Genomic DNA, 18,010 nt, shown 5'->3' with positions numbered 1-18,010 from the left:
GCATGTATAAATCTTGAAAGTTGAAAAGGTTGCACCTACAGAAGCTCCTCTCTCCTAAAGAAAGAACTGCTTCTGAGACGCCTCGTCAGAAGTCCCGCCTTCAATTCTGTGATTTTGTGACATCATGAAGGGTTCTCGAGCCTTCTTAGTGTTTTAAAAATAGCGATTTTGATGCTATCATAAAAGTGCCCGTAGCACTCGCATTGAAAATGAGTTTGACCTGAAAACGAAAATTCGGGAAATCTTAAAAGTGCCTCTTTTGTCGTAATTATGCTTTTACACAAAGGTTTGACTCGGGTACATTCACAAAAAAAGCCTAGGTTGCATTTTGGCTAAAGTTTCGCTTTAATAACGAATGAGGAGGAAATGTGAGGACGTGCCCTGTTAGATCAGCTAAAACGGGTAGAACTGCAAAATTAAGCCAATTTATTGATTACTGGTAGTCAGTTGAAAGAGAATTAATTGCAATATTTTTTTTTCACTTCTCAAGCAGAAAGCTTCCAGCCCTACTGGATTGCCTTTTTTCTTTTTGTCTTTTTTATATAATAAATAAAGATTTTTCACATTTTATAACAAACGAATAATCATGAAAATAATCCACAGATAAATTGATTCATAAAAATAAAGGTTAGGTTTCATGACAAATGTCCATAAATCTCTAAAATATATGAATATGTATAGAAGTCAATAACAATGAGGTGAAGTACAGAAATATGAAAGATAATTGAGGTTTGACATCATTTAGAAACAAAATTATGTTGTCCTGCTCAGTACACATGTCAATCACTCTTTAATTCCAATAATGTTGAATATTTGACGAGTAATAGTTGACATTTCCATTATAACATGTACTTTTCTCTCTCCGGGGTCCATAAATATCCACTAACTGTTTCATTATCAAGATTTTTTCCAGTTCTTCTTTGACATTTTCCCAAAATATTTGTACTTTCCGGCAGTCCCAAAATATATGAGTATGGTCACCAACTATACAACAATTCCTCCAGCATTTGTTGCTGGGATTGTTTTTGGAGGCAAAAGTTATTAATGGTGTCCTGAAGAGCCTGGTTTTGACCTTCCAGTCAAATTCTTTATAGAGTTGCCTTCCAACCCCCCTATGGCATCTGGAGCATATGTTTTCCTAAGAGTCATCCTCTATTATTGCATTCAGCTCCAGTTCCCATTGTTGTCTGATGTGTAGTGCAACTTTATCAAATTAGGCTTCATCAAAGCAGCAACACAGCCATTTAAACCAGAAAGGTCACAAAATTCAAAATGAGGCAAAGAGATTCAGCACAGAGAACTGTCAATGCAAGGAAGCTGCACTGACCTACAAATTATAAATGTAACATTTTGAATCAGCATTGAAACATGTGCTATTACAAATATTTTGCCTATTTTCAAATTAAGCCCTATTCGCACGGGACTAGTATTACCTGGGGACCTCAAGTGATTTAGAAACTACCCCACCACGTCTGTGTTTCGTGCGCCGCATTCGCAAGGGATAAGTGACGTCTGTGTTTTAACTCGAATTTACTGACATTATCCCCCGCATCCATCGCACAGGAGCCCTTGTTGGAGCAGCAAAACTGTTAGATATGGATATTTTTATTATAATAATGATAAGTGAGCCTGTTGAAAGATAGAAAAATGTTTGTTACCGCATGCTGCCATGCATGTAATCCATGTAATCATCTTTCGAGATTTCGCTCTTCTGATGAGCCTCCTGAATTTGCACCCAAAATGCTGTCAAAACATTCATTTATAATTGCCAACGCAGCCTCCATAATTCTCAACCAGGAAAAACGCAGAAATAAGGCACGGAAAACACAAAAAACCTTCCGAAAAATCCAAAAACGACCCCAAATCACAGAAATGCCAATTCGCACAGGACTAATATTATCACATGACCTCCGTGTTTGGCGAAATATGGTAGGTAATTTGCCATGGAATTTTTACTTTACAAATTACGGACATGGCAGATTCGAACGGGATTAAGATCACAGACGACCTCCGCAATTATAACAAATTACTGGAGGTCTCGAGGTTATAGCCTACTAGTCCCGTGCGAATAGGGCGCGCAGATTTCTTTAATCCTTGGTGGCACTGAGGAGAGGGCCACTCACAAGCCCTGTTCAACAGACAGCCATGACCTCCTCTTGTTCTTCATGTAAACCAGAGTAGAGAACACCAACATACACAGGTAGGTAGTGGGGAAAAGGAAAAGTAGCTCAATCGCGTGGTGGGAGATGCTTGGGTATTCCAATGCAGAAGCCAACCAAAACTGATCCAGTGGGAGCTCACTAAATTTGAGTTTCAGTGTGCGGTCCACGCAGAGCTCTGCACACTCCTCTCTCTCTTTCACAGTGAGCTTTTCTGTTGAGGATTCCTGGTTGAATGGGTCTCGGATCCAGTCATAGTCCTCGATGTCAGCCACACGTGGAAAATAGCGCTCAAACCTCTCTGTTAAGGTCTGAAGGTGTTCGGCATATACAGCGCGCTCCCTCGCTGCCTGTGGCACAGCTGATGCCACCGGGAACATGTCCATGGAAGATAAGTTTGCCCATAAACCCCTGAATCTTGTCTGTGGATGATAAAATGTTTTCATTCCTGCCCTGAAGCTTGCCGTTTAACTCGTTGAGATGCCCAAATATGTCTGCAAGATAAGCCAGACTGGCGCACCACCTCTTATCCGCGAGCTTGTCCTTCTGTGGGACAGCTTGTTCACGTGAAAATTCCAAAAGCTCTTCCCAAAGTTCATAAAGATGGGATAGGACTTTTCCCCATGACAGCCTAGTACCTCTGTGTGGAGGATCAGGCTTTGGTGGTCAGCTCCCATCTCACACCTCAGTCAACTCTGGGGGCATGGTTTTGTCAACTAATGCCTCTCGGTGCAAAATGCAGTGGTTTGTCACAATATGTGGGTTTTGTGCTTTCACCTTAGCAATAAATCCTTTCACTCTCCCCGTCATGCATGCTGCACCATCTGTGCAAAGACTGACGCACATATTCCAGGTCAGACTGTTCTCTCTTAAATAGTTATTTGTTACCCTGAATATTTCTTCTCCCGTAGTATGGCTTTCCATTTCTTTGCAAAAGAAAAAAGTCTCTTTGATAGAGTCACCATCAACATATCTGACGTTTTTGCCAGAAGTTGGGCAGCCCCACTTATGTCAGTAGATTCGTCCATTTGTAGGGACAATCTGCTGCTCGTCTGCAGTTTGTCTGTCAAATGTTGCTCAATGTCTTCTGACATGTCGTCGATTCTTCTTTTGATTGTATTATCAGACGACGGCACTTTGGATAGCTCATTTGTGGCATCTGGACCCAGAATGACACCTGCAATTATTTTGCAAGCAGTGAGGAACTGGAGTGTCTCTGCTATTGTGTGAGGCTTCTTCTGCTTTGCAATAAGCGCCGCTAGCATGTAACTAGCCTCCATTGCCTTTTCAGACACTTTCACACAATACAACAAACGTTCTTGCTGCCTCCGGTTCAGATCCCGCGCTCTTTTGAAGTAGGCCAAGTTTCTCTCAACATGGAAGGGATGTCTGGTTTCCAAGTGCCTCTTCAGCTTGCTTGGAACCATGTTAGCATTAGCTAACTTCTCCCGACAGAGGACGCACTCGGGCTGAGGACTGTTGACATCCCCAGTCCAACTGAAGCCATAAGTCAGGTTTTTGCTCCGCACAAGAAAGCGCGCCATTTTCCCTCTGCTGTGTTTCTCTGTTTTAATATTTCCTACAGCCTTTGTCACAGTCTTGTGCAACTGCGCGAACAGCAACATATGGGGTTCTCTTTGAGGATTTTTTTTAAAGAATTGTTTTTAGGTCAGGAGTTTGCCTCTCTATTATGAAATGAGTGCATACAAAGTACTGATATAGTAAATTAAAAAATATGTATTTTTGTGTGGTTGTATATTGCAATAGTAATGTATGGTTGTCACAAAATCCCACGACAATAGCTGTGTGGTTTTAGGTGTGATAAAAACACCAAGATACCTAAATCCCTGATTGGATTTTCTAAAAGAAACCAGGTCATCTAACTGGGAGGGCAAGTCCCCAACAATCATCATGGCCTCAGATTTATTCGTGTTAACTTTATAGCCTGACACTTTACTGTACTCATTAAGATTATGTAGGAGAGCAGGGATAGAGGTTATAGGATTTTCCAAAAATATTAATATATCATCTGCGAAAAGTGACAATTTGTGCTGATTATTTCCTTCATTAACTATTCCCCTTATAAGGGGGTTTGGATATTATCAGTTTGGCTAACGGTTCAATGCTGAGAGCAAACAAAGAGGGTGATAAAGCGTCACCTTGACGTGTACCACGTCCCAGCAGAGAAAATTCTGAGCAAGGCCCGTTTACTCCATCTCTGGATCTGTGTTTTTTATAAAAAGTTTTAATCCACTTTACAAAGATATCATTGAAACCCATTTGGCTGAGAGTCTGTTCTAAAAAGGTCCAGTCGACTCTGTCAAATGCCTTTTCAGCATCTAAGCTGAGAAGCATTGACGAGCTGTCCCTCTTGGCTGCTAGTGACTGTTGATTCAAAGCTCTTCTTACATTAACGGTTCCCTGATCTTTTCTCTGATCTAGTTTTATAAGTTTTCTAATGTATTTTTGTATTCTATTTGCTATAATGGAGGTCAAGATTTTAAGATCTACACATAAGAGACTGATTGGGCGGTAAGATGTACATAGAGTTGGATCTCTATTGTCTTTATGAATAACACTTATCACTGCGTCTGACCATGACCAAGGGGGGGTGCCCTTCTTTTAGAGCGTAACTATAGACTGCACAGTCAACAGATCATCCAGTGTCTGTCTCTTCTCCTTTAATAATACCAAAACTTTTTTTTTTTTTGATTGTTGATACTGCTTCTCTAATTTCTTAATTTCCCTCTCTAATTCAATTTGCTGAGCTAGTCTTTGCTTTTTTAATCTGGACGAGATAGCAATAATGTTGCCCCTCATTACCACTTCGGCCGCCTCCCAAAGATTAGAGGGGGAGACTGTGTCATTATCATTACATTTCAGATAGTCTGTTAAGTTTTTACGGATTCCCTGTTGAATTGCTTCATCATTTAATAATGATACGTTGAGTCTCCATTATTTAAACAGTTTCTTCGGTCCTATCTGTATCTTTACGGTGACAGGCCCATGGTCCGATATAGTTATTGGTTCTAAATTACATTCACTAGTTCTATCTGTTCCTGATATCAAAAAAATGTCCAGTCTGGAGTGGCTGTCATGTACCTGGGACATGAAAGTGTAGTCCTTTTCTCTAACATGTAGGTGGCGCCAGACATCCACGAGGCCCATTTGATCCATCATTGCATGAAGAGTTACTGATTTCTTGAGCATAAAGCCCACTCCTGCTGGAAGCCTATCTACAGTCTGCCTCAGAACGCAGTTGAAATCTCAACCTAACAAAATAGTTCCCTCTGCTTTGTCTCCTAATAGAGATGCCATCATCTTAAAGAAGTTTGGACAGTCCTCGTTCGGTGCATATAAATTAACCAGTGTAATTTTAGTACCTCCAATAGTGCCTTTCACCATCACATATCTACCCTATTTATCCTCAATTGTTTTTTCGTGGTTAAAATGAACTGATTTATTTAGCAGGATGGCAACTCCTCTTTTCCTCCTGTTTTTGAAGGAGGAACTATATATCTGCTCCACCCATTCTCTCCTTAATTTTAGATGCTCCTTTTCTGACAAATACGTCTCCTGTATCACTGCTATAGAACAGTGAAGTATTTTTAAGTTGATATATTATATTATAATTATATTATTATTATTACATGTTTTTTCTCTTAATTGGACTACTTATAACCTTTACATTATAACTGATACAGTTTAAACTATCCATGTATTATTGATTTGCTCTCAACAGTTTCCAAATGCACATAAAATCAAGAACAACTGAAATGATACATAATGACAGTGACTCAAATCCAATCTCAAGGCAGAACAGAACAAGTATTAAAGAAAAAACTGAATAAAGTGAACTTCCAAATACCCAACTGGACTTTTCAGTGTTATTTTGTTGTTTAACTACTTCAAACCTGAACATGAACCACTCCCTGATGTAGCCTGGGCTGAGGAGGGTGACTGCTCCTCTGTGGGGAACACACACACAGGCCGTGTCCGAAATCACCCACTCATTCCCTACTCTCTAGTCACTACATAGAGAGTCCAACATAGTGGACTATATAGTGAGCTCATCGGCAGAAAGACAAACGCACTTTTGGACACTACACCGGCACCGTTAATGACGTCACTACTGTCCCGCAGTTGAAACGTAAATTGAAACCTCCATGCGTTCGTCCGCAGCACAATGCATGATGGTAAATATTGCTTGGGAAGTGACCATCGGTTGTACACTACTTTTCGCAATGCATTGTGTGATACTTTGTGTGCACTATATAGGGTATAATATTTCCCACTAGACATTCGGACAGCACTACAAAATGACGTAGTCATTATGTAGTGCACTATATAGGGAGTAGTGAGTGATTTCAGACACAGTGTTGGAGCTGCTGACATCCGGGTGGTGAAGCCAGTGAATTCCGTCCATTGTAGTAGAACTTGATATACATCCTAACGTTGATTGTTTTAAACTCCATGAAGTGAAACTCGGCGTAATTCATCTCCATTGAGGAAAGCCTTGACATCCATAGACCACCACTGGGTTTTTCCCTTGTCTCCCTAAAAAAATCTATATCAGTTCAAGTGTATGTTGTATCAAATTCACACTGCTTTACATCGCTGTCAGACCGCCCTTTCTTTTGGAACTACATTTTCTCAAACCATAGAACCTCCGTATCCCTACCGATGAAACTCTGACCCAAACAGGTGATCTGCGAACGGCAAAATATAGTGCGAGGCCCAGTTGTGCGTAGGGATACGGAGGTTCTACGGAGGCCAGTGGCGAATGCAGAAGTCCACTGGAAGCCGGTGGATGTGGTGACGTCGGAAGCCCTCTGGAGACCGGCGGTGAAGACGAAGGCTGAGACCCTCTGGATGCTGGCGGCAAAGGTGGAAGCCCTCTGGAGGGGGTCGAACCGCTGACTGGAAAACCCTCCTGGGAGCCAACGGAGGCTCACAAGGAGGTGTCGGCCTGGGAACCAACGAAGGTACACAAGGAGGTGTCGGACTGGGGGCCGATGGAGGATCACCTGGAAGCCAACGTGGGACCACTGGAAGGCGGTGGCCTGGGAGCCGACGGAAGACAATGAGGAGGTGTCGTTCTAGGAACCGACGGGGGACCACTGGGTGGTGTCAGCCTGGGCGCCGATGAAGAGACGCTGGCGGCCGGAGGCCTAGGAGCCGATGGAGGTGCACTGGAAAGTGTCGGCCTGGGAGCCAATGGCGAGTTGCTGGCGGCTGGCAGCCTGGGAGCCGACAGAGAGACGCTGGTGGCCTGGGAGCCGACGGAGAGACACTGAAAGGTGTCGGCCTTAGAGCCAATTTAAAAAAAACTCATAGACTCTGAGAGGAGGGAACCATATGTACAAAAATGCTAACAGATTTTTGTGTTTTAGGAATACAAACTGCATGAAAGTCATAATGTTAAGTTACTGTTTCAGCTGTTATGCGATAGTACATATAAATGACAACAGCAGCAAAGCAACATTTGCAAAAAAAGGCAAAATTGGCTGCCTACAAACAAACTGAAAAACTGACTAGTACTTTACTTTTTTCTTTTATTTTTGAGCCCAGAGGATCACACAAGTGAGAACATCACACAAGTGAGAACATTGCAGTGGGGATGAGAGAAGCTGTGGCTGCTTGGGGCCTAGATAACACACGTCTAGTCTGCATAACAACAGACAACGATGCAAACATGGTGAAAGCTGCTGCACAGAATTAGTGGACCAGACTGCAGTGTTTTAGCCACAGACTTCATCTTGCAGTTGGTAAGTTACATCTATACTTTGCTTACTTAACTACTTTGACTTATATTTTCTGAAATCATTAGTTTTCTTAAGTTAAATCAGGTTAATGAATTCTAGTTTTAAAAGCAATTACTTTTTATTTATTTTATAGTTTATTATTATCTATGTTATTCATTTATTGACACACTCAAGTTGGAGCACACATAGCTTACATGTGTTATTTGTATGTGTGAGTGCGTGTGTGAGATGTCAAACGTATGAGATTCAAGTCATAATTTGAGAATGAATTAATTTCATATTTATAAAGTAAAGAACACAGCGTGCAGAAGCTATACAATTCATGTTTAGATACCATAGTTTAACAAGTTATAAAATATGAACATGTTATTATTCAAAATATATGTGAAATGATTAATGTGTACTGTTTTTATTACACCTTAAAAAATGGAGTCAAACATGATGGACGTATTGAGCGTGCTGTGGGTGTCTGCAAGAAGCTTGTTGGTCACTTCTCTCACAGCTGGAAGTGCTCTTGAAAAAGCCCAGAAGGACTTCAATCTACCAACTCATTCCCTCCTATCAGAATGCCAGACAAGATGGGGCTCTAGACAGATGATGATCAGTAGGATACTGGAGCAGCAAAAGGCCATAACTCAGGTTCTGTCTGTGGACAAGAAGATGCGCCATTTAATTCCAACTTGGCAAGATATAGATGTCCTGGAATCTGTCAGCAGGTCACTGGGCCCACTGCTGGACTTTACTGATGCACTTTCAGGAGAAGACTATGTCAGTGTTTCCTATGTGAAGCCTGTTCTTTACCTCTTAAACAACTCGATCCTGGTTGTGCAGGAGGAAGACACAGAGCTAACAAAGAAGGTGAAGGATAAGATGTTAAACTACATAAACAAGAAATATGAGGATGAAGCTACTCAGGAGCAGCTTGATATGGTATCTTGTTTGGGCCCCAGATTCAAGATACATTTCGTCAGTGCAGACAACAAGTCCCAAGTCACTGCCAAGTCACTGAGTGACATCAGAGATGCTGGAGATGATTGAGAACCAGGAGACACCACACTGCAGCTCTGAGGTCGAACCCAAAGCGGCTGCCACACCCCAGGAAAAGAAAACTAAGAGGGGCTTGGACAGTTTCTTCAAAGAAAAAGGGAGCAGAGCTGCAGAAAAGGGTGATTCCTTACCCCCCAAGGATGCTGTGGAAGCAGAGTTTAACAACTACCTGCTTACACCTTCCATAGACAAACTGGAAGATCCACTTACTTGGTGGAAAATACACCAAGTGAATTGATTCATCCAACAGTTGTTGAGAAATTTCAGTTCTAATGCACAGTGTCATGATATACCGATATTGATGATGACTGCAATATTTAAAAATCAAATATTGATTATGTGTCAGTGATACACACATGATAATATCTTGTAAATTATCTGCCGCCTCTCGAATCATTTCTTTTTCTTTCTACTCTCGCTTTGTCATAGCAGGTGGCGGAAACACACGTTAATGCTTGTTGCAACCTTAAATAAGAGAGAAGAAGATGCAGTAATTAGCTACTGCCACAATAAATCTTGTAGGTGGGGATAACAATCTGAAGTGAGACACTTCTCTGCCATAAACTGTGCACTGATGTGTTTTTTGAGTGCTAAAGCATGCAAAACTCTCCCAGCAGAAACCCAAAATAAAACTATGAACCTGAATAATGTCTCCTTTAAATAATGTAAATACTTTTAGCTTAATGTTTTAATATAAATCTATACATAATTATATATTTATATATAATCATTTGTTAGTTGATTTATATAGTTTATTAAAAGTACCTGAGTAAATGTAGACTACTTAGTTACATTCCACCACATTAAATTACCTTAAACAATACTACTCATTTTAGTTTTGTCACAGAAATGTCAATGTTTCTGTGCTTCGTGTTTTCGGATGTACTGCCCCTTTAAGACACGGGTACTCTGGCCCTTTAAGACGTCCACCCGGTAGTCAGACGCACGTCCAGTCAGCGTGCGCCTGTTTCTGAGGTGAACTTCAGTCATCACAAAACAAGAGCTGCCTTTCTTGTCCGACCACAGTATTTACAACTTAACACTTCAGGCCATGTTAGCATCATGTGGCGCAATGCATGAAGCCGACCGTTCTGCGCAGGCGTGAGAGGACGGCGCAATAAAAGTGACGGATATTACAGGTTGGCGCACCAAGTAATGAGTGACAGTAGCGCTGTGTCAGTGCGTCTGTCTGAGTATTAGTACACTGGAAAGAGAGGACAGCCCGACTGTGAACCATGTCGACACCGGGGAGCGCCAACAAGGGGCCAACCCAGACCGGGACGAGGCGGTTCATCAGCGGAGTGGTGGAGGGTGAGCAGACTAGGACCGGGGCCCCCAACCTGGACCTGCAGAGCTCAGATCATCCCAGTGATGATCCTGTTACTGTAAACACTCGGCCAGGCTGCACGATAAGGGGATTTGCCTCAGCTAGATTTTGTGGAAATGCAGTCAGGATATCGATCATGAATCGGTCACTTCTGCTTAGGTGACATCATTTGGTGCATAACTTGACCTTTGCTTGCTGCAGGTTTTTATGGGCGGCCGTGGACTATGGAGCAAAGGACGGAGCTTTTTAAAAGGTATGTGGCCTTTAAGTGAGCTGACAGCTGTGAGGGAGGGCAGGCCAGGAACGCAATTAAAAATGGAGTTTTATGTTGACTGTTGCCTGACACTGGTGTTTATCATATAGACTCCTCTTTTTGTGGCCAGGGACTATTTATTTTATGTGACGTTTACTGTGATCAGATGTCTCCTGATGCCCACTTTCACCGCCACTTTTTAAAGACCCTTTGAAAACAGACCTGATCTACTGCGCTCACTGTCATTTGTCATCATACAACTCCTGATGTGATACTTGATGTGACCGATCACTGCTGTTGTTTGACAGAGAACAGAAGTGGGGTTTGAACACGTACCTGTACGCGCCCAAGGATGACTACAAACACAGGATGTACTGGAGGGACCTGTACTCTGCTGAGGAGGCAGGTGAGTTTGGAACGTAGCATGTCTTCCTCGATGTTTGGAGGAAACCTCATCTGTTTGAACTGGATGGAGACAAATAACCAAAACGCACAGGACTGTCAAACAGCTCTCAACGGGATACTGCATGTATTTCCTTGTCAAAGAAGCCATAATGGGAATAATTTTTTTCTCTCTGATTAGAACTGAGTCTAAATTGATGTTTGCAACCAGTATTTCTGATTTCCTGGGTTTCTGAACACCTGGGTATCCCATTGTTGTACATTTGTACTCTTAAAGAATGTGCAAAATCCGTGCACATCTGAAATGTCAAAAGTGCTTACCTCTGCTGAGGCCCAACAGTGGCCTTTAATTCAATCAAGCCTAAACCATTATCAAACCCGATTGCTCCGTATCACTCTAAATATTAAACCACCCATAACAGCTTCACCATCATTTAAGATCACCAAAGCTAGGCTCTGCATCAAGTTGTACTCACTTAAAGATGCCAGATTTTTCGTCAAGATCCATGCATTACTTCCTGGGGAATTAACGAAAATAGCGAAAAAACGCACTCTCTCGTAATGTTGGAGAAAGTCATGCAAAATACTTGGATTTGTCCCTTCATTCAGATCCACAGCCAAAGTGACTGGGGTTTTTAATCTTGGCCATCCTCCATCCAAGCTTGGTGGAAAACCGTTGGTTAGTTTTTGTGTAATCCTCCTGACAAACCAACACACAAACATACACCGGTGAAGTATAACCTCCTTGGTGTAGATAAGAAATCTGTCAAGTCAAAATTTCCACAGCAGCAATTATGTCTTTTAACCCCTTTTCCTACACAGACTAGATGTAGTTGTTAGTCATCACTTGGTTAAAGGGGAACTTCGGTCGATTTAAACATGCCGCTTCATTGCTCAAGCTACCCTTGACTTGCCAGTACCGAAGACGCGAACACATTTGGTCCAACCATTACAGAGCTCCGTGAACGGAGATTTAGCGTTTACAGCTAACAGCATGGGGTCAGAACTTTACACTGTGTTTTAAGCGTTTTAACCAAACTAGTCAATCCGTCGAGCGTGCGCTTAACAGGCTTAACAGGCTTTTGTAAGGCTCATGGCTCATGACAGGTTGTAACATGGACATGTACATTATGAACAGAAACACAAAAATGCTGGAATATGTTTCCGTCTCCGCCAGTGAGGGAGTAAGCGCACGCTCGATGGATCGACTAATTGGTCTAGCTACCGGAACAAACGGATGTCAACAAACCGATATGTAGCTGCTTGCACAAACACACTGTTTTAACTACTTTTTTTATTCATTTTGAGTCATACACACTACAGTGCTGTGTGCTAAGGTGTCTGCTGATGTTGCATAACTTTTGGTGTGAGATGTGGAGCATGTTAAGATGCTTAAAACACAGTGTAAAGTTCTGACCCCATGCTGTTAGCTGTAAACGCTAAATCTCCGTTCACGGAGCTCTGTAATGGTTGGACCAAATTTGTTCGCGTCTTCAGTACTGGCAAGTCAAGGGTAGCTTGAGCAATGAAGCTGCATGTTTAAATCGACCGAAGTTCTCCTTTAATGAATATGATACATTTTGATAATGTTTCATTCAGACCTCTACATTTGAAAACATCCTTTATACTTTACTGCATCACGAGGGACCCACATTTATGTAAAACATGTTGTGGTTGCTAATCTACTTTGAAGATGAAGCAAAAATAAACGTATTCAACCTGTATTCAAGTCAATGTCAGCGTCAGGATCCTCGGTCACAACTATGCAAAGCTACGCTCATGTACCGAACACAAAAAAATGTGATAAAACATGTAATAACGCAAGTAATGTGATAATCTATTTCTCATCTCATATCAGTGTCCTTATCATACCAAAGTCCCATTCTGAGTCATCATTATCTCTTCAGAGACGTTGTTTAATTGCTCTGTTTGGAGCCTCTCAGATGCATCTTATCAAAAACGTTACACACTGAACCGCTGCCATGATTTGGAGTTTGAAGCATTTGAGCCATCATGTCTCTGATGACTCCAAGTGGACTTGGGGCCATGACGTATTATTATATTTGCACGAATTACAGCCCTAATGATGCCAGTAGTAGTGAGAATACAGCTGATGTGAATTGATTGTGACTCCACATGAGAACCTTGGCATTTGGTATTCAATTTGTTTGAGAGCCGTTGACTGTTTAACATCGCTCATGGCTATCATCATTTACTTCCCCTTCATTGAAGACATGTCTCTGACGGGGAGAGCGGTTTCGTTTCATTACAACATCTCGCTTTCTGTTCCCAGAACAACTCATTGCCCTGATATCAGCAGCCAAACAGCACGATGTCGAGTTCATCTATGCAATCTCTCCCGGCCTGGACGTTACTTTTTCCAACCCCAAAGAGGTTGCTGCCCTGAAGAGGAAGCTGGATCAGGTAGGACTTTGTATGCAGGGGTGAAGGGTTGAGCACAAGAGATATTGATAAGAACTTTACGGCTCTCTGAGCGTTTGTTTGGTCTCCACCTTAGTTTATATAAAACAGAGAGCAGTAAAATGGAAGCGCTTCATACACTGTAGGTAGGTCAAAGGGCAGCAGATGGCACTTACACTGCTAATATGTATCTGAGCCTGTTGCATTGTGTATCATTTCGAGCTGTTTGCGTTATTACCCAAAACAAAAAAAAAAACAACTTTACAAAATGATCCAAGGTCGTCCCCTTCTGTCCCTCAGGTGAAGGAGTTTGGCTGCAGGTCCTTCTCCTTACTGTTTGATGACATCGAGACTGAGATGTGTGCAGCTGATAAACAGGCCTACAGCACCTTCGCCCACGCTCAGGTGGCCATCACTAATGCAGTGTACCAGCACCTGGGAGAACCCGAGACCTTCCTCTTCTGTCCCACAGGTCAGGCAGCGGGGGTCGCCCACAACTAAGAAGAAAAAAGTTGATCCTGCAAAATGTTTAATGATTCAGTCCCATTGAACACAGCCTGTCTGCTCGTTCTGTCCAGATTATTGTGCTTCATTCTGCACTCCCACTGTGTCCCAGTCCTCTTACCTGCACACTGTGGGGGAGAAGCTGCTGCCTGGGATAGACATACTGTGGACGGGTGAGGCTGCGCTGAACCTGAATCTCACCTAACCTGTTTCATGTGTTTTTAAAATCACATCTTGTAACATTTTTCTGTCTACTTTTGTGTTATGAGGTCCCAAAGTGGTGTCCCACAAAATCTCGGTTGAGTCAATCGAAGAGGTGTCCTCGGTCTTGAAGAGGGCACCAGTCATCTGGGACAATATCCACGCAAACGACTATGACCCCCAAAGGCTTTTCCTCGGGCCCTACAAGGTAAAAGATCTTTATTATAATGACTTTAACAGTCTGTTCATGCTCCAGGATCTGTATCCTGACATCATGAAACACTATCTCTTCTTCTCAGGATCGTCCCACTGAGCTGATTCCCAAACTGAGAGGAGTGCTCACAAACCCCAACTGTGAGTTCTACCCGAACTTTGTGGCCATCCACACTCTGGCTACATGGTGCAAAGCGTGCCCTGATGGAGGACAGAGGGATGTGGAAATGGGTGAGAGTCTAGTTTAAACAGCTTGTTTGTATTGTTACCTCATTAATATTGTAAATTCACCAAAAAATAACAGTAGCCCTTTTTAATTATTTATAATAATGACTAAAGTAACATTATTAATAAGGCACATTTCAAAAACAAAGCTACAATGTGTTTTTACAGAGAAAACATATGATAATGACAAATAAGACCCAAAACTTAAAATATAGAAATAACAATAAACACCAAAAGCCATACGATAAAAGTGTGTTTTAAGAGGAGACAGGAGGACAGCAGAGGCCTGGTCACTTTTAATTGTTAAATATTATAATCATTACAACTGATATGGAGCATGGCTCTCTTCTGCTGGCATGGATTTGATTTTCCAAATCATAACATTGACTCTTAGACTGATAAGATGCACATAAATGCATCAACGAACAAAACAGAAAACTGGATTATGAAGCTGAAAATAAAAAAGTTAAAATCTGCTTGTTCCTGTGCTTCACTGAGGATGTAACACATTTACATTGAATGCAGTATTCTAACTCTGGATGGCAAAATGCTTGCCTGTTTTTTGTTAATGCAAATGCAGTCTGATGTTATAAATAGAGGAAAATAGAAAATTGTTAGTTTTCTACTTTTTTAAGTGCAACTTGGCAGCACACAATATATCCTATTCAAAACAGTGCAAATTAAACAACTTTTACATAGAAACACGATAGCAGTTGCGTGGTGTTTAATTGTGGAGTCTGTGCATTGTCTCAGTGTCTTTGACCTCCATCACCAGGTGATGAGGAGCAGGACCGCTGCTACAGTCCGCAGAAAGCCCTGACCCTGGCCCTCACCGACTGGCTGCAGGAGTTTATGAGCGCCGACCAACCTGGAGGTAAAAAGTCCTGAAAGAACGCTTTTACAATAATCAGCCAACAGTTAAATTACATCAAAAGGCAGGGTGAAAACAAAGTGTGTCATCACTCTCTTCCTCCTTCGTGGCCCTTGTCAGCTCGTCTCAAGAAGGAGTCGTCGGAAGAGGAGCCAATGCAGACAGACATGGGAGAGAGCTATGTTCCCGGCCCTGATGAGAACCCGCTGTACACAGCCGAGCCCCTGACCCTGAACGACCTGAAGCTGCTGTCGGAACTTTTCTACCTGCCGTACGAACATGGGGCGACGGCCAGGACCATGCTGCAGGAGCTGGACTGGCTCAAGAATCAGAGATCGGCCGCCGCTGCAGAGACCGACAAGGTGGCCTTTCAGAAAGCAGACGATGTTGTGGTTTGATGTTTTTCTTCCGCTACATTTACATTTTCGTAAACTTTGTCTTTTTTTCAGACAGCAGAGTGGTGCTCCAGAGCGCAGCAGTTTGACGACATGTGTGAGGCGGTGGTGCAGATGTTCAACCGTCTGTCAAACGCCCCGAACCGCAGCATCCTCTACGACCTCTACAACTACATCTGTGACATCAAGAGCGGGGTCGGTCTGGCTCGAGCCTACATCAAAACACTGAGTGAGTAAATCTGAATCTTGGAATGAGGGTCAAACTGCACAGCTTGGTGTGTAAGGGGTACAGTGTGCAGGGGGAAATCTGCTGCACACGTTACAATATCAAATCTCTATGCCTGCTTCTGTTCGATACCAAGCACACCAGGAGACTGCTGTGCTCAGCAACTGATATTCATTCGCAGCTTATTATTTAGCTTGTCTTTAACCACATTCGGAACAAATTTGAATCCATACAACTTATACTTAAGATGTTATGTCACATCTGATGTCTACAGGAGGGCAGCATCCACCCTCAGCCCAGGTCATGAACAATGATCCTGAACCCTGGGGCTTCAGAGGAGGCCTCTCTGGAGAGTTCCAGGTAACCTCTAAAGACAGCTTGTGAAATCTTCTCACTCTACTTTTATGGTGTTAATATCTTCTTTTACGTAATGTTTTCACATCAATAACTTGCAGAGGATGCTGCCTTGCCATGGCAACAGGGACCTGTTCCGACATCCTCCCATGACGGAGGTTTACTGCATACGGCCGTACTGCCCCGAGGACAAGGTTACGATGGCAGATCCTCAGATGCCATATTACATTTTGGTTAAAATTGAGCAGTGGTTTCATAAAGTATTGATTTCTGTCCTAGATGGAGGTGCAGAGGGTTTTCAGGGAGATGCAGAGTGCAGGAGAGGGCAAAGTCCCGCTGATGGCGCAGCCTCCACTTGTCTGTGACGGGTGAGATAGTCATATTTCTCTCTGGAGTATTTGTGCTTGTTTCACTCAAAGTTAACGTTCCCTCTGCTCCACTGCAGCCTTTTAGAAGGTGAAATCTCCCCATCACCTCAGTGTGCTCTCATCCTGGAGGATGAGATTGGGGTGTGTGGCTACGCTCTGGGTCTCACCGACGCCAAACCAGCCGCAGCCAAGATTCAGGTGATCAAACGAAACATCTAATCCCTCTCCAGAACTGACGATGAAGATAAAGTGAAATATTACTATTGTTTTTTCTTTTTATTTCCTCTAGAGAGCAGTAAGTGATTCAGTGCTGAAGGACTTCCCTTCCCTGGTTACCATACAAGTGCTGCCCAGGGTCATGGATTCCTCTCCAGCAAATCGTATGATCGGTCGGCTGTTGTCCTCCATCAGGAGCAGTGGTAGGTCAAGACTGGGCACGATGACTTTGATAAATCCTTGATGGGGCTTAAGGAACGTGAGTGCAAATAATTCTCAAACTGAGGTCCTCCAAGTTGGAGGTTCTCCACAAGGAGGAGCTATTGAGTCATTGTCCAATCACTAGAGTGCAGGCCAGCACCAACACTAGGGTCCATAAATCTGAGACCAGATTGATAATCTCTATTGTCATGGAAACCAAGAAATAATCAGAAAGTTTGAGGGATCAGATGAATGTCAGAAGTCAAATTGTTATTCCATGCAAAGAGGAGCTTTCTCAGCATCAAATCATTGATACGTTTTGATCAATCCCATTTTAAAACAAATCCTCAACCTTCTCCCAGATTTTAGAATTTTAAAGATTACGTCTCAAGCACCATCCTGATTTCCCTTCCCATAACTTTCCAGGTTCCAGGGGAGCGTTTTGCGAGCTGAGGAAGAGCGATCGCAGGATGCTCGACTTTTACACCAAACTCGGCTACTTCAAACCCATTACAATGGCCGGTCTACCTCAAGACATCATTGCCATGGGAACAAGCCTGTGAAGAAGGTCAATCACAGTCTCCTCAGGTTTGAGATGTTTTGGGATACTGCATTACTGCGATACTCATTTTTTAATCAGTTAATCTCACAATTTGTGTAATTTAGCAGTTATGACCATCTGTCCGTGTCCTGCCACATTACTTAAGGAAATGCTTAATGAAAATCGTGTAACAAAGTATTGTGTGATGATAAGTGTAATGTTATGCTACTGACTTTGTAGACATGAAATTTGTAAAATGTCTAGTCATCATTTTTTAGATCAAATTGCACAATAAATGGCTGATAAGATATGGGTACAAGC

General features: G+C 42.5%; 1 protein-coding gene across 1 annotated transcript; it reads left to right on the top strand.

The window, feature by feature from the left end:
- Window positions 1-9,894: 9,894 nt before the first annotated feature.
- Window positions 9,895-18,005, top strand: ogal (O-GlcNAcase like). Its single transcript, XM_030421961.1, has 17 exons — window positions 9,895-10,282; window positions 10,500-10,551; window positions 10,860-10,957; window positions 13,247-13,377; window positions 13,675-13,846; window positions 13,953-14,051; window positions 14,148-14,287; window positions 14,379-14,523; window positions 15,293-15,391; window positions 15,509-15,750; window positions 15,838-16,012; window positions 16,284-16,369; window positions 16,465-16,557; window positions 16,643-16,731; window positions 16,809-16,929; window positions 17,021-17,150; window positions 17,575-18,005. The coding sequence occupies exons 1-17, from the start codon at window positions 10,207-10,209 to the stop codon at window positions 17,709-17,711; spliced, it is 2,085 nt and encodes a 694-aa protein (XP_030277821.1). The 5' UTR covers window positions 9,895-10,206; the 3' UTR covers window positions 17,712-18,005.
- Window positions 18,006-18,010: the final 5 nt, after the last annotated feature.

Source organism: Sparus aurata, chromosome 1 (genome assembly GCF_900880675.1).
Source record: "Sparus aurata chromosome 1, fSpaAur1.1, whole genome shotgun sequence".
Lineage (NCBI taxonomy): Eukaryota > Metazoa > Chordata > Actinopteri > Spariformes > Sparidae > Sparus > Sparus aurata.
Note: the sequence above shows the minus strand (reverse complement) of the source record. Positions and strands in the feature narration are given on the sequence as shown.

Coding starts and splice junctions, on each gene's coding strand:
- ogal (XM_030421961.1), top strand. CDS start 10,207: ATGTCGACACCGGGGAGCGCCAACAAGGGGCCAACCCAGACCGGGACG. Junction 13,847..13,952: donor CTTCCTCTTCTGTCCCACAG/GTCAGGCAGCGG, acceptor CGTTCTGTCCAG/ATTATTGTGCTTCATTCTGC. Junction 16,013..16,283: donor AGCCTACATCAAAACACTGA/GTGAGTAAATCT, acceptor TGATGTCTACAG/GAGGGCAGCATCCACCCTCA.